Below are 16,792 nucleotides of genomic sequence, written 5' to 3'. Positions count from 1 at the left end.
ATCAAATAGTGTTTTTCCTATGACAGTGTGAGGGTTGGCTGGACATAAGATAGCTGACTGGACTTGCTCTGTGCAAGCAGTTACGCCATGAAATGATACTTAGCGAAAGTGAGAATAAATCACGAAAAATGAGTGCATCTGTTTCTGTCGTCCCAACCATTCTTTTCATACTCATTTTGTAAGAGGAACAACAGTGATCTACTGACATCCTCTTTGTAATCCCTGCAGATTCTTTTTTTTTTTTTTTTTTTTTTTTTGATGTGGCTGGACTGGACTTACATACATAGTGGTACTTAAGACAAGCTCTTTTCCATTTTTCATGCGGATGTCACTGCCTGATTTTTATACTTCATAAAAGAGTTAAGATACTTGATAAAGCACTGGACCGTATACTAAGAGGCTGATGGAGTTACGATAAATAAAATGATAGGAAAAAAAAAAAGCACCTCATCATTAGAAACTATCCTCAGCTTTGTTATCTACCATGTAGAGAAGTACTTCCGTATTTCACATTCTTATCCTGTTTCTGACAATGGTTTGCACTTCTGTACCCTCTAGCAGAGCTACTTATTATCTGGGAGAGAAATGTTCGCATTTGATTTTTAAATGTAGTTCATTGTTACTTCTTCAGAAATGCAGTAGTGACTAGAGATGAAAAAAATCTTACAGTATCTTTAGAGTTTATTAAGGTACTTTGTTTTCAGTCCTGACTAACTTATTTTGATATATTGTGTGCTGTGTATGAATTATGAGGTGAGGAACGTCATTAACTGTAATAAGTAATTTTTCATTAACTCATCATTTGTATGTAAATCTAGAAGTCTAAATCTTGTCTATATATTTTTATATTTAAAGAATCAAGTATCTGAGATGTTGAAAAGGTTAACAGTAGTCTTTGGGAAATTGGGAAGTAATTGTTCAGTTACCTTGAGCTAAATTTTTTGGTATCAAAATTAATAAATTATTGGTTACGATTTATGTCTAAGTTAATAGTGAACTTTCTCAAAGATTATTATTCATTTTTAAGTTAAGCACTGTACGTACCAGCTTCTCTTTACTTACTTATTTATTATTAAGTGAAATGTTTCTAGACTGGATGGAGGGAAAAAAAAGGCAAAACCAACTCAGTAATTATGATGCCACTGTTACATTCCAGTCGGGGTTATTATTAAAAAAAAAAAAAAAAAAAAAGTTTTTAAACTCAGGAGTGATAGACATTCTGGAGAACAAAGCAAAATCTATAATATGGTAAAACATTTGAGTTTTGATCTACCATCAGTTTTTGATGAAGCAAGAAAAGTATCACTACAGTAGTTCACCTTTGTTTGTAGCCACAAATACATAATGATGAATTATATTATTCTTACCTTGTCTTCGTGCTTTTATTTAAAGAAAGAGAGACATTTTTTGTGTGTGTGTGATCGATGTTTCTGTGTGATGGGTGTTTTGTTTGGTACTAGGTATGTAATTGTTAAATTCACACAGCTAAGTATCAAACCTGTGTGTAATTTGTTGGGGATTCCTTCAACAGAGGACACCATGAATGTAGTCATACTGCAAACTGGTTGTCAATCAAAGCCAGGCGCTCACCTGTTTCCAACAGACAGCATAGGAATTGCAAATGAATGGAGCAGCAGTCTTAACTCCACAAACAGCATTACAAATAACAGTGGGCAGTCTGGAAATGTAAGTGTAAATCCGGAAAAGCTACTACTAATAATCACTGTACCAATATATAATTGTTTATTTTATTTCTTAAACATCTGTTTTTATTTCTTTGTACTTCATCAAAAAAGAAAAAATCACAGCTACAGGAAATGTCAGGCAGTATTATTTAACTGGTTTTGAAAACCTAAATGGAATGTCTGCCCAGGGCACCAGATTTAATTATGTATTACGTGTGTTTCCTGTTCTTGTTTTCTGTCTTAAAGTGCAATATTTTGAATGCTACATTGAGGAATGTTGTCGTTAATCGAATATACAACTACAAGACAGTTTAATTTACGTGTCTGTTTTTTCTGTAGGAGAGGTTTCATTCATGGAAGATCTTGCCTGATAACGGCTCTCTTCTCTGTCCTAATTTGCTAGTGTTACAAATTAAGGCATGTCCTATCCAATCATACTTTACTTAAAGCTCCTTGCAGTGATGCAGTACAAGCAGTGTGTTTGTTAGTAGAGAGGTGTTTGATTACAAAGGTGGTAAATGTAGTCTATGTTAGCAAATTTCATCAGTAAAGGTTGGGGACAAGAACTAGCAAGGTATATTGCAGAATTTTTAATGATCTTCCTTTTATTATCAGTTGGAATAGATCTTTTTGTTTGTTTTGCTGCAAAATAATTGTTTTTTAACCCAGCAGGCAGCTAAGTACCACATGATCACTCGCTCCCCCAGTGGGATGGGGGAGGTAATTAGAAAAAGTTAAAAATGCAAGAACTCATGGGTTGAGATGAAGGCAGTTTAACAACTCATGGGTTGAGATGAAGGCAGTTTAACAAGAAAGAAAGATAAACAAACAAAGCCACAAGTAATGCAAAATGCAATTGCTCACTACCAGCTGACTGATGCTTAGCCAGTCCCTAAGCAGTGGCATCCCCTCCCACCCTGGCCATCTCCCCCCCCCCGTTTTTATTGTTGAGCTGATGCTCTATGAATACAAATATCCCTTTGGTCAATTTGGGTCGCTGTCCTGGCTGTGTCCCCTTTTAGCTTCGTGTGCACTCCCAGCCTTCTTACTGGCAGGACATGAGAAGCTGAAAAAGTCTTGGCTCAGTGTAAGCATTGCTCTGCAGCAACTGAAACATCAGTGTATTATCAGCGTTATTTCATCCTAAATCCAAAACACAGCACCATACTAGATCCTATGAAGAAAATTAACTTTGTCCCAGTCAAAACAAGGACAATAATATATAAAGACAGCAACATCTTTGTTTTCTTTTGCGATTTTTTTCTTAACATATTTTTAATATGTAAATACATTTATTACCAGAATTTCATTTCTAGGTTTCCAGAAGTGTTGGTCTATCCTGCTTGGTTAGAAACTACATGAAAGGACATAGTGTAAATAATGTTTAAAAGGAATTGTAAGTAAATAGAGCAGTTGTTAAAACTCCTGACTTTTTCTTGTAGTTTCATTATGGTGTCCTGTAGATCAAGAATAAAGATACCAGTATGCCAGCATTTTATCTCAGGACTCCAGGGCAGAAGCCTGGAGTCCTGGCTATAAGGTTCTCAGAGAGAGTCCACCTGTTTATTTGGCAAGCTAACCTTCTGAAACTTTCAGGAGAGACTCATATCAGAAACTTCTTAGCCTGTCATGAATGAATTCATTACAGCTGAAAATGCTAATTATCCTTATGTGCCTTCCAGCCATGAGAAATCTTCCTCCATATACATGCGTTTTTCTGTTATAGTCATTGGGATTCTGATTAACATTGTGTACATTTTCCATTCTGTTTCCAGTAAGAGTGCTTGCATTCCTGTTCAAGTGTGAAAATGCAGAAGTTGACCCTGCTGTCTTTCCTGTACTTTCTGCTTGAAGTTTTATTACAAGTAGCCATCTTTTTCTGTTCTCTGGCAAAATGTCATGCCATTTCTTTCACTTGATTACTTACCTACACTTCCATTATATTTTTTTCTGAATATTCAGTTCCTGATTTCTTATTACCAATTTGGTCTTAAGTCTTTATATGTTTAATTCTTGAGTTTTGTTGCTTGCTTACTTGCACCATCTGCATCTGCTGTAAACTGCTTTCTGTTAGCATTAAAGCAGTCACTGTATGCTTTCCTACCTCCCTCCATTTTTCTCTGCTCTGGCACCATGTTTACATTCTTTGTTCATGCTTTTCTCTCTGTTCCAATAAGCTTTGTATTTCTGTCTCCTTCATCTTCATTCTCAGCACCATCAGATGCTGCTCCCAAGTGAACTTAATTTTAGTGATTTTAGTGTTTGTTTTTTTTTTTCACTCCATAGTCAGACTTTCTCACTTCTTTTGAGTCTTCAGAACTAAATCTCTCTATTCATATTCCAAAACTTCTTTCACCTGTACTGCTGTATTACGCCAGTGAAGTAACCTGCTGTTTTCTTTACTTCTAGAGGAGAAGGGTGGTGTAGTACTTAGAGCACAAACCTTGGGCTTGAGAGACCTAACTCGGTTCTCTGCTCAGTCATAAAAAACCTCCTTGACTCGGAGCAAGTTGTTTAACTACCTGTTGCCTATGTCCACAGTTTGAGAGTTTAATACTATTTCCCTTTCTATAAAAAATATTGAAAGAATGAGCCCATTAAAAATGCTGTACAATCCAAGTTGTTAGTGAGGAGGCTCTGTTTTAAATAACTTTTGTAAACTAATACCTTCATTACATCCTTACATGTTCATCTAAGTATTTATAGTTTCCCTTCCTCTCCCTTATGCTATTTTTCCTTCTCATGCTGATATTACACTTATTTTGATGTTAGTACTAACATTTGATTTCATGTTAATTATGAACAAAAGTCCCTTCTGATACAAAATGCACGTTCATTCGTCATCTTGGCATTGATATTGCACTAAGTTGAATGACTGTTTCTAGTGATACATTTCTTGACATTTCTTGAATGTTCTTTTTATCTTACTTGCGCAAAAAAAAAGCGAGATCGTTGAGATACAGGAGCAGTGGTCTTAAAGGTGTCGTGTATCAGGCTGCAATAGATGACTAAATATTTGAGAAATTATTTTTTGTCAGATGAGTGGCAGTGTAACCTGTCATGATTTCTCTGTGGAGTCCACCTACCTTTGAGTCATGGAAGAGATGCATTTTCAAGCCTGGACAGAAAGGTGGACCCTGATAAGTGTTGACATTAAGGGCTGGAACATCTTCACCAGACCTGGAGGAGTCTCTCAAAGATATGAAAAGGAGGTGGCCCTAAAATTCTTCCATTTGCCTTCTCTGCCTTAGAAATTACTTTTGTTCGATGACCTTAGATAATGACCAGGATCGGGTATTTTTCCTAAATATTGTCTCTTGCCCCCTTTTGGTAGCAGGATATTAGCTTGGGTCTAATCCAACAGCTCATCTTACTACATTTATATTAGGGGAATAAATGTACAGTATAGGGGCTGGCAGAAGATAGGAATAAATTCCAAATAATAACTTCATACCAAAAAGACTTACTTTATATGTAAACTGTCCTGTAAATTCATCCTAGGCTTGAAATGCAAAAATTTATTTTTTCCTGCTTGTATATTTTAGCCTACTGTGGATATTATATGACACATTTTTTTTCATGTATTCTCTGCAAGTTGAGTCACACAGAATTTGTGGTACTATATAACGTAGTTACTAAAACTTAATGTGTTGTTTTTTTTTTTTGCTGGAAAATACAAAAGGCAGAGTAGAGGCTATTGCTATCTACTCTCATCATGGTTGACTCTTCAGAGTTTAAAATCAAAAATCTAAACATATGTGTAATCAGATGCTGCTTCCTGCAGCTTTGGTGGCTGAGCAGTATTTACTTACTTATTTTGTGGCAAAACTACACAAATTATTATTGTGTAAGTTCTTAATGCTTGAAGCTCTCTCTGTAGATGTTAATGCTACTGTTGATACCTACTGTAAAAACAAGGGTCATATGAATGGCACCTTATAATCTTACCTGACAGTATACACATCTCATAGCATCTGAGCTTGACCAGTAGCTCTGTACCTCAAGCCCTTTACTTCTGGTTGAAAAAGAGTGTAGTTCCATATACGGTTCTATTGTCTGCAGGTAGCTCTCCAAGATAAATAATCCATAATGACTATCTTCCTTCCTCCCTTTCCCCTAGACTACATTAGGTCACATTGTGAGGGAGTAACTGCATTGCAGGGGGGTAACCATGATGTACGTCTTCCTCTGCCTGTAAATTAATCTATGTTGCCTGCCTATATGAAAATGTGGATGTGAAATTTACATCTGAGAAACATTCTGTGCAGATAAGGGAAATCACATCCTTAAATGGAATCTGTAGTTTATCTAGACTATTATCTTACTTCTGGTGTTAATGTGCCTTCACTGTCTACTCATTTTAATTTACCTACTTGTCTGCTGCATTAAGGAACCCTCTGCTACCAGAAATATGTTTTTTAAATATTCTTAGAAGATGTAACTGTATTGTTCATAATAAGTTTTCAAAATCTTTGGATATGGAACTGAATACCTTAACAAGTTTTTGGCAACAAAACCAAACCAAAACTCCACAGGTTTTTAATTTCACTTAAGATCAATGATTTTTCCTGGCAGTGTCCCTTTTTTTTTTTCTTTTTTCTTCCTTTTTTTTTTTTTTTTTTCCCTTCAATTTTCTCTTTAGGATAAGCAAGATTTCAATATATTTGAATTTTAAAAAAATTGCTACCTTCCTAATCCATGCACAAGGGCAATCCTCAGTTTTGGATTTGCGGTGAATGGTAACAGAAAGAGAAACATTATGTGCCGTAACTAGCTTGTGATCAAAACATGAATTCTACAGCCTTTGACTTCAGTAGGAATTTTGTCTGAATAAACCTTTGCTATCAATTTAATTACTTTTGCTGTGGTGTCCACTCTTGTACTTCTGTTGTCTGTCAGGCTATATGTACATGTATGTTTCATTCTTACATAGGTAAGCTCTCTTTGGATTTCAGAAACGATATAATTGCGCAACTGTATGCAGATAAGGTCTGCAACAGCAGATTTTATGTAGGAAAAGGTGTGAGTGAATGCATAGGTAATAATACTCAGTGGCTGTACGGCTTACATTTGTTCAGGTGTTTGTTCTGTCCAAGGTTAAGATGACCTACCTGTAGGTTCACGTGTGTCCTCTACCTGATTTAAAGGAATTTGAATCTGAAGTTCCTGCTGTGCAGGAGGGACATCTTGAGGTTATGCTATTCTGGGGAGAGAGGTGTCTCATTTTAAAATCCTGATTTGTTTAAAATACTTTCACATTCTTTGGAGCATAAAGTAAGAGTTAAGGTTAACCCTAAGTTGAGAGTTTAGTAGTAAGCTATATAGTTATTTTCAGTCTGTCTGATTCAGTGTGTGTTTTGTCTTTAAACAAATGAAAACAACTTTGGCAGAATTTTACTCCACTATCGTACAGAGCCTTGACTAGTTCAGGTTCTTGAAACTTCACAGACTGTTCTGAATCAAGTGAAAGAGGGATTGAAATGTGTCTCATCACTGAGTGTTCTCACCACTGAGAGAGCTGAGTCTAGTTATTAGCCTGGCTTGAAAAAATTAAAAGGTTTATTTAAAAAAATGTAGAAACAAGCAGTACCCACAGTTTCACTTGAACATGTTTATTGTAGGAATCTGCCACCTGACTTCTAAATTTCAGGTTCATTGGAATTATACTTTGAGTGAACATATATTCCAGGCCTGCTTACAAAGATTACAACTTCACCTTAAGCCTTTTACTTCAGAAATTTATAACTCTCTGGAAGTTGTATATCAGATCAAAAATGTATAAATTCAGTAGTGTTTTAAATTTTAAAGTGTTGAGGATGTTTATTCATTAATGAATTATTTAAGAATCTCAGAAAACAGCCTTTTGAGATATACAAATGGGCATTGACTTACTTTTTGCCAAACTTCTACTTGACTTTTTCTTATTGAACTTGATCCCGGTGAGTTCTTTGAAAGTGTGAAATGTCATACAATGCTTACTTCAAACTAAATAAAGAAATACATGAATGAATGGTAGTCATAGTTGTCAGAAAGCAAGTAATTTCTGCCTGAGAGTCATTTTGTGCATAGGGAACAAACAAGGCAATATTCTGGTATGTACAAATGCATCTTCTTTTGAAATTTGTATAGTTACAATATCTCCATGTTACTTTTGCTATCAGATAGTTTTTAAGGTAATATCAAAAAATACACAGATATGCTGAAGTTGGCGTTGTATTAATAGAAATTGAAATTGATCTATAATTTCAACTAATTGTGTTCTAAAGGGAAAATAGATATGTAAAAATATTATAGAGTATATTAGACACTGTTTTCTGTCTTCTACAGATTTCCTGTTCTTCAAGTCCAACTGTAACATCAACTTCTAGTAGCAGTAGTTCTTTGTCACCTCTGGGACCTCTTTGTAGACAGAGATCATTAGCAAATGGTGTTCTGTGTTCTGAGTCTAGTACATCAGGTGTTTCTTCACCAACATCTAGCTATCCAAAAGCACCAGGTTTTGAACGAGAAGATCAGGTATGTGAACAATATGGGTGTAGAATTACAAATGCAATCTTAACATAATTTGATTCAGAAGAAAATGTTCTCTGCCTCACATATCTGCCCTCATTTAAAACAGAGTTGGGAGCCGTCTTCTGTTGTGAGCTAAACAGTGTCAAACTACAGTTGTCACTGGCCAAGAACACCCTTGCAAAGTGTCAACTGATATATAGTAAGTTGTAACTTTGCAGAAGCATTGTGATTGTTATTTTGAGCCCATGTAGCCTAGAATAAAGCAAGATAACAATGAAAAAACAAACAAACAAAAACTATCTAGACTTGTTAGGGTTTGCTTTTAATTTTTGTTGAAAACATGGTGAAAATACACATTATTTCTGGCTGTTGAGACTATTTATGAGTGCTAATCTTTGATTAATTTCTGTTTCTTGTCCCACCTGCAGCTACCTCTCAGACAAGTTCATTGCTGAGACAGACCAATGATAAAATACAAGCCTCTTAAAAAGAGAGCTCTGTAGCAATAATTGAGAAAAGATGTAACATTGATTAAAGTCAGTTTTGCCACTTAGTTCACCATCAGTGAGTAATGTACTGCTACAAAGCATGTGTCTTAACAGCAAGAAAGTCATGTGCTTGCCTTTTCCTGGCCACATTGAATCTGTTTAGAGAGGAGGCAGTGAGGGACTTTGGAACTGAGAAAAAAAGCATGGAGGCTTATAAGGAGGAGAGTTGCAACAGGGAGCATTCACTGCAAGAGAGATTAGCAATCTCCCAAAGGAACAAGCGCAACAGAACTGCTCAAAGGCAGCAGAAAGAACTGATTATTTTTTTTTTTCCTAAAGAGACAGGAGCCATGCAGAGGTTACTGTAATTAAGGAAATCACTGAAAATTATTAGTCTGAAAAGAGATGTTTTTCATTCTGCTCTTCAAGAACACAGCGGGCGTAGAGAAAATGCTTACAGTTTCCTTTAATTTATATATGTTTCACTCATTTCAAAAGTTATCTTATTACAAAATGGTCTTCAAATAAAATCTGCCCTTATGTTTGAAATTGTTTTGCTTGTTATTTGTAGCATCATTACTTAAAGGGAAAACATAGGCAGTTCCACTGAAACTTATGGCTAACTCAGGCTTCTATCTCACCAGCCTCTTGGAGAATTATTCCCCAGCTGGTGAGCACTTCAAACATGTTATTTAAGTCACAACATAGTGCTAACATGGCTACTCAGTTTTTGGACCAGAAATAACTTGCATGCGCTCAGTTGTGCATGTAAGTGGAACAGTTGCAGCTGCCTTTCCTTTTTCACGTACATTGACTTTATGAGCATAAAAATTCAGTGCTCCATATGGGACTGCAGTGAGGAAAACAAAGTCATCCTCTTTAAGGCATCGTTACAGGGATGCCAGTGACCCTTCATAAACTAATTAGATAATTTATAGCAGTGACTCATTAAGTTCATATATTATATAGAGTTTTCTTGTTTTAGGCAAAGCAGCGAAGTTTCTCAGCTGAGAATCAGCAGAAAATAAGTGAACAAGACAACAAACAGGTATTGCCAGAAGCTAAACACTGTAATATTTTGCCCTTTTTGGTCATCCATTAATGCAGTATCAAAGTTCTGTGGCACTTTGTAATATTCTAAGGAAAAATTGCAACTAGTGACAAGACAAGAGGCAGTGAACACAAGAACTTCTGTCTGAATAGCAGGAAATGCTGCTTTACTGTGAGGGTGACTGAGCACTAGAGCAGGTTGCCCAGAGAGACTGTAGAGTCTCTGTCCTTTGAAATATTCAGAAGTTGTCTGGACATAGTCCTGGGCAACCTACTCCAAGTGCCCCTGCTTGAGCAGGGCGGTTGGACCAGATGATCTCCAGAGGGTCCATTCCAACCTCAACCATTTTGTGATTTTGTAGTACAGGGTGAGAACAAGAACTAACAGAGGGAAGCGGCACTGTGTAAAAGTGCCTGAGGGTCTATGTAGACAGCAAGCTAAATGTGAGCCAACAGTGTTGTCTGGCTGCAAAGAAGACCAAACATTATCCCATGTTCTATTAACAGGAGCATGGCAGTAGATCAAGGGAAGGGTTTACTCCACTCTGTTTTGCACTTTTTAGACCACAACTAGAATACCACATTCAGTGTTGGCCCCCAAGTATTAGAATTACCTCAATAAACTACTTAGAGCAAGCAAGTTCAGTGAAGGGATGACAAGATGGTCTGGGTCCAGGAGCACTTGTCCTGTGAGGAGAGGCTGAGGAAGCAGAGCTTGTTTAACTTGGAGAAAAGAAGGCTTCAGGAGGACCCAATAGCAGCTTTCCAAATACCTATGGGGAGCTCAAGAAGACAGAGCCAGCATGTTCACAGTGATGCTACTGGGTGGACAAGAGAGAACTTATAAGCTGGAGCAAGTAGCTAAGACTGGATACAAGGAAAAGTTTTTCAGCATTGGGAGAATCAAGCAGTGTTTGCAGAATTTGCTTGTACACTCTTCATCGTTGGAGGTTTTCAAGATCAGACTACTTCATAGACAGATTAGCTCTGATCAAGTGGTTGGACTAGATGCCCTGCTGCAGTTCCTTCCAACCTGAATTACATGAATTTTCCTATTAGCTAATGTTCCTAAAAACATTTGCAGGTTGTTTTCATTCTTTTATTCTCTTCTTATTAAAAAAAAATAAATAAAAAAATTAAAGCTATATAATTTGCACTTAATTAGTGCAGAATGTTTGAAATTCTGCTAAGTATTATAAATTCTTGACATCTTTTTTTAAATAACCTTTCTCTCCTGACTCGTTTCTGTTTATTTTGTCTCTCTGTTCTGTTTAGATATCCTCCAGCATGGAGTTTGGAAGTCACAGATAGTGTCAGTCTTGGTCTGTCAAAAGAGAGGAAGGAAAGTAACCTTTGAGCAGCCCAAGTGCATCTCTGTGGAAACAGGGTGGGACAAGAGGCTTGCTGCTTGTAAATGTGGTAGGCAGAAATGAGTAAATAGTCCAGCAGGTGCAGGTATTTTTGCTGGGGAGAAAGAGTACTAATTGAAAAAATCCATCAGCTTTTTGTGGGTGCGTGAGGTTTCTTCACTCCACTCGCACCAAGAGGCCTCAGCTTAAGATGGGACAGGCCAAAAGGGCATGTATTTTGAATGATAATTTTTCAGTAATATAAAAATTCTTAGCATGTTGCATTGATATATTAGAGAATATGTTGTTAATTCAGTGTAAATTTTAATGTTGGAACAAAGCTTGGAAAAGCCTATCATAGAATCATAGGATAGTTGAGCTTAGAAGGGACCTCTGGAGGTCTGTAGTCTATCTTTCCCCTTGTCAAAGCAAGGTCAGCTAGAACAGGTTGCTTAGGACCTTGTCCGGTAGTGTTTATCTTCAGGAAGGGAGACTTAGAGCTATATGCTTCAATGTTTGGCCACAATTGCGTGTTTGTTTTTTTTTTTTTTTTTTTTTTTAAAGTTCAATGTCTAAGTGTGACTTTATGTACTGCAGTTTGTGGCTGTTGCCTCTTATCCTGTCACTGGTTGCCACTAAGAAGAATCAGTCATACCAGGTTTAAAATTAATGAAATTTCTGGTTTTGTAATTTTTTTAAAGACTGTACCACAACAGCCTGAAATCCTTAAATCCTTTTATATATCATAGGTTGTATAGTTTGTAATAAGATGTATACAGTTTATTTAGATTATTTGTATTTTTCTGTAAATCTGGCTGTTAGAGTAGTTTTTCCTAGCTATAGCTAAGGAAGGAAGTTGGACTTCAGCTGAAATTGCAGCAAATGCATGAAACAAAAGCATTACATTACATTTTGTATAGGCTATAGAGCAGCTCTGCTCCTCCCAGAAGATTTTGTGACAGTAGTTAGCATCACATACTTCAGGCAGGACCTGAAAAGCAAAATGTCTGTTGTTGGGAGGGGAAAGGTGGTGGAGAGAAGTTGTTTGGCATTGATGAAGGGATCTTCTCTCCTTTGAAATAGATATTTATTTCTGCTTATACCAGATGAAAGAATACAAGCTTGGAAATGAGATTGTAATTGTATTTGCTAATCTTGCAGAGTTCCTTGGAAATTGTCTTTTTCATTCATTCTTTCAAAGTCATACTGTAAAATACAGTGCATGTCTTACACAGTGAGGATGGCCAGAGATCAAAACAGAGAGCCAGAGAGTTTGTGGAATCTCCATCAGCAATTAAAACACGACTGAACAGTTCCTGTAGCAACGTGATCTTTCAGTCTGGACAGAGATACTTGTCTTATGTTCGTGGTTCATTTTGATGGTCATTATCAGTCTCAATCTTGTATTACGTCTACTTTTGAAATAGGAAAAATTCCATAGTATTAGTAGAAATCAGGAGAGTACTCAGTAGATAATACACAATCATGGTTCATCCCATAGAAAGCAACGAGAGGATGTTGGATTGATTCAGTCACTGTTAAATGTTGTTTTTCTTAACCAAAAGACTCAAGGAAGTGGGTAAAACAATAAAAAGAATTCATATGCTGGAGAGCTTTCACCAAGACCATGTAGACTTTGTGAAGTTATTTGCTAGTTTAGAATGCTTCATGGTTACATTTTGTTTGTATTTATTACATTTTTTAATTTAATGGTATGAATTCTGTGACAACACTATTCAGCTAGAAAGAAGTAGCATAGATACATGTCGTTATATTATGTGGTACATGTGTGTAGGTCAGTCATGTTTCGCAACTGTCTAAACTGAAGATCAGTTTATGTGCCAACTGTATTTAGATTAAATGGGAAAAAATGCAGATCAAATAAATACGTGTACAATATGTGTACAAATGTATTATGAAATGGTACAATTACTCAGTAGATATTTTCCTTTTGAAAAGGGTCATCAGACTACAGCTGACTAACTATGATTGTAGAGTTTATTTGAAGTTACTTAAAAACCTTTTTTTCTGGAAGCAGAATTCCCTCATGTGATAGCCATGTCCAACCACATTAGAGAAATACACGTTGGTAAATTATAATGAAGATTATTCTAATCTATTCATTTAGAGGTTTCTTCTGGATTTCTTTTTCTTAGAACTGAAATAACTTTTAAAACTACATTCTATTTATTTCATGTGTTTTCACATAAGTCTCTGTAAGTATATATGTACTAATATATATATATATATATATATATATGTTTGTTTGTTTGTTTTTAACAGAACCATCTCAGTGTTTTTTCAGTGGTTAATCCACTTGCTTCAAGTATAACTTCCAGTCTGGCCTCCAGTGTTGGATCAGATTGTTCATCTCCTCCAACTGTCTCAGCTGTTAGTGCCAAAGCTCTCCCATTTTATTCTGGTGGTAACACAGTTGAATCACTTACAGGTAAGTCTTAACATTCAACCTCTGATTGTATGTGGTTTGTTGCATTATTCAATTCTCCTTATTTTAATGTAGGTTCAGAACAGGTTTTTGGTAAAGACAGTAATGTTGTACGTTCTTTATTATATGTAATTAAAAGCAATATCTGAATGTTAATTTAAATGATTTTCCCCAAAATCATTATTTTTCACAACGTCTCTAATGTGAGCATAGGAATGAGTGAACAGGACATTTAAACTAATTTGTCATTGGTAGTGGCCAACATAAACCCTTTGTAATGCAACTCAGTGTGTTCCTAAAAGTAATGTCAAATCAACATCTGTTGATGGGCTGCTGAGATTTGACTTTAAATATATATATATATGTGTGTATATATATATATATATGTATCTATTTATGTTTATATATATAAAGCACCTATCATCATATTGATAAACACTTTTTGGAACCACTCTGATGACAGGGGTAAGAACAGGAGTTGGCCTATTAGTACCTCTGCACTTCTGTTCCCAACAAATTAAAAAAAAAATAAAAAAATCCACATTACTTTGCTGACAGCCTGTCTGACTGGTGTTTAATAGTGCTACTCTATCAGGGTTGGAGGGACGCCTATTATGAGTGGCAACAGTTTGCACTGTGACACCTCCAGCTGTGTGGCAGAACAGTGCAGGCGTCACAGAAGGGCAATGGGATGTGAAGGCTCAGACCCATTACCAGTCAAAACATACCAGCAACAGTGAGCTCCTATTAGGAGAGCGCAAGCTAACTTTGCACACAGAGCATGCTGTCTCTGTGCTTGAGGCTGAATCAGTGAACCTTCTGGACTCTTCCAAGTTTCAGAAGATCACCAGACAGAAATGCATGTCAGTTAAATGTATCATGTCAGGGGGGATGGGTGACAGGGGGGACTGTAAGCTCAATTTTAGAATGGGTACAGGGAAGAGAGAAAGAACGAAGACATCTTAAATTTCCAGTTCTGCAAACAACAGCCCTTGATTTCTGGGTACCCAGGACAGGTTCAGGAAATACTCAATTCCAAAATCTGTGTCCTTAACCCAGAGCCTTTCCCTTGTTTGCAAACAGCTAGGTTTTTATGGTCTTATGGCTTTTTATGTGGAAAATGGTAAAAGGGTATAAAATATTTGAGTAATAGACACTGATTTTCTATCTAAGTTCTTAATAGCAGAGGGAAGAACTTCAACAGTAACTTCATGCAGTCGGTGTTAGGCAATTGTATCACGTTATCCTGTTCTGTTCATTGTCACCAGAGAATGGAGATAATTAGGTATACTCAAGTGTTTAGACATAAGTACGTTCTCACTCCAAAAATAACAGAACTTGACACGTGGTGGGAGAATATCTGTTTTCAACAGTATGTATAGAGAGATACAGACATTTTTATCCTAAAGAAGGAAGATACCACTATCTTCCTAACCATAGCTGGATGTTGATAAACTGGAAAATATCTACTGATACAGTGTGAAATACAGTGAGAATTACTCAGACTCTATCTGTTCTCAGCCCCTGAAGACCACAGGTGCTTTGCTGGAGATTCATCAGGTAGAATGTAATCTTTATTACATTCATTATATTACTGTACTCATTGCAGCTTTTCAGTACTTAATGGGGACTTATGAAAAAGATGGAGAGCAATTCTTTGCTCAATCAGATAATGACAAGGCAAGGGGGAATGGTTTTAAACTAAAGGAGGGGAGATAAAGATTAGATGTTAGGAGGAAATCCTTTAACAGAGGGCAGTGAGACACTGGAACTGGTTGCCCAGAGATGTTGTGAATGCTCCATCCGTGAAGGTGTTTAAGACCAGGTTAGATGAGTCCCTGAGCAACCTGATCTAGTGGGTGGCATCCCTGCCTATGACGGGAGATTGGAACTAGATGATCCTTAAGGTCCTCTCCAACCTGAGTCATTCTGTGATTCATTATTTCCATTTCTGTTGCTGCTGTCAAAACTTCACAGAATCACAGAATGGTTGAGATAGGAAGGGACCTCTGGAGGTCATCTGGTCCAGCCCCCATGCTCAAGCAAGGCCACCTAGAGCAGGTTGCCCAGGGCCATGTTCATGTGCCTTCTGAATATCTCAAAGGATGAATATCTCCAGTAACTTCATATCTCTCCATGTACTGGGCAGCCCAGAGCTGGACACAGTACTCCAGGTACTGTTGTATCAGCCCAACACTTCTTTAAGTATCTGCCTCATGGCAGCACAGAACACTAGCAACTTGAAATTCCAGGGCTTATGTGTTCTCCAAAATGAAACGTACACATTGTGTACATTATCTAGTTTGTAGTTATGTAGTTTGGCCTGATGAAGTGCTATGTACTTTTTCTGACATCATATCACTGCAGGCTGAACAATGTGTATTGCATGTTCATCTCCTTCTGTCAAGAAATTTGTTAGTCTTTGAACACGTATCAACCATCTCATGCTGCTGTTGGTGGTTCACCTGTTTGAATTCACAAATGTATTGACAAATCAAATGAATCGTTTCAAGAATACAAACTTTGAGAGTTTGGGGATGATGTGCGTATTTGATCTACAAAACTGTGCTTGTATCAAGATTTGCCTTTACTGAAAATGTAGTTGGTATGGCTCAAAAAACTCTCTTCTCTCAGTCTTGTAGTACAGAAGGGTATAAATGGCTCTTGAGCCAGCAGTGTTCACTCTGAGAGAAACATATCACTGATAGCAGAAAGGAGTGTCAGGATATTTTCACCTTCTTCCCAGCCTTCTAGAACATTTTTGAAGGAGTTATGTCCATCAGTTAACCCACTGTTCTTTTGCTGTGAACCTCCAAGAAGCATATGGCTCTGTGAACATTAGGTAGTTGAAGGTACTAATTAGTTTTTCCCTTAGCTTTCTCTTTCTTGAACAGAACAAACCTGTATCTCTTAGGTTGTCCTTGTATATTATATGCTTCAGTACCCTAGCCATCCAGGTGGCAACGAACTGGACACACTCCAGTTTGTCAGTGTCTTTCTTGCACTAATTGTGGTACCCCTGCTATGGTCTCACAGGTGCTTGGGAATAGTTGCTTCCCTCAGCCTTCTGCCTATACTTCTACTAATGCAAGCCAATATGCAGTTAGCTTTTACTGCCCACGGTGCATACTGAATTCATTAGGACTCCTAGATTTTTTTTCTGCAAAGCTGCATTCTGGTCATTTGGCCCCCAGCCTGTACTGTTGCAAGGGGTAATTCTATCCCAGGTGCAGCATTCTTCTATTTGCCTTTGTTGTACTT

The 16,792-nt window shown here is 37.0% G+C and overlaps 1 protein-coding gene across 2 annotated transcripts in view; it reads left to right on the top strand.

Annotated features, from left to right (window-relative positions):
• The window catches only part of UNKL (unk like zinc finger), a 48,355-nt gene that overhangs the window by 18,434 nt on the left and 13,129 nt on the right, over positions 1–16,792 (top strand). For both annotated transcript variants that reach the window (XM_084537285.1, XM_084537284.1), the window contains exons 8-11: positions 1,532–1,686; positions 8,013–8,201; positions 9,672–9,734; positions 13,369–13,534. In XM_084537285.1, coding sequence (XP_084393411.1) covers positions 1,532–1,686; positions 8,013–8,201; positions 9,672–9,734; positions 13,369–13,534 — 573 coding nt within the window. The remainder of the gene's footprint in view (positions 1–1,531; positions 1,687–8,012; positions 8,202–9,671; positions 9,735–13,368; positions 13,535–16,792) is intronic.

This window comes from Aythya ferina (assembly GCF_964211825.1).
Source record: "Aythya ferina genome assembly, chromosome: 15".
NCBI classification, from domain to species: Eukaryota; Metazoa; Chordata; class Aves; order Anseriformes; family Anatidae; genus Aythya; species Aythya ferina.
The sequence above is the reverse complement of the archived record's forward strand: the minus strand, read 5'-3'. Positions and strand labels throughout refer to the sequence as shown.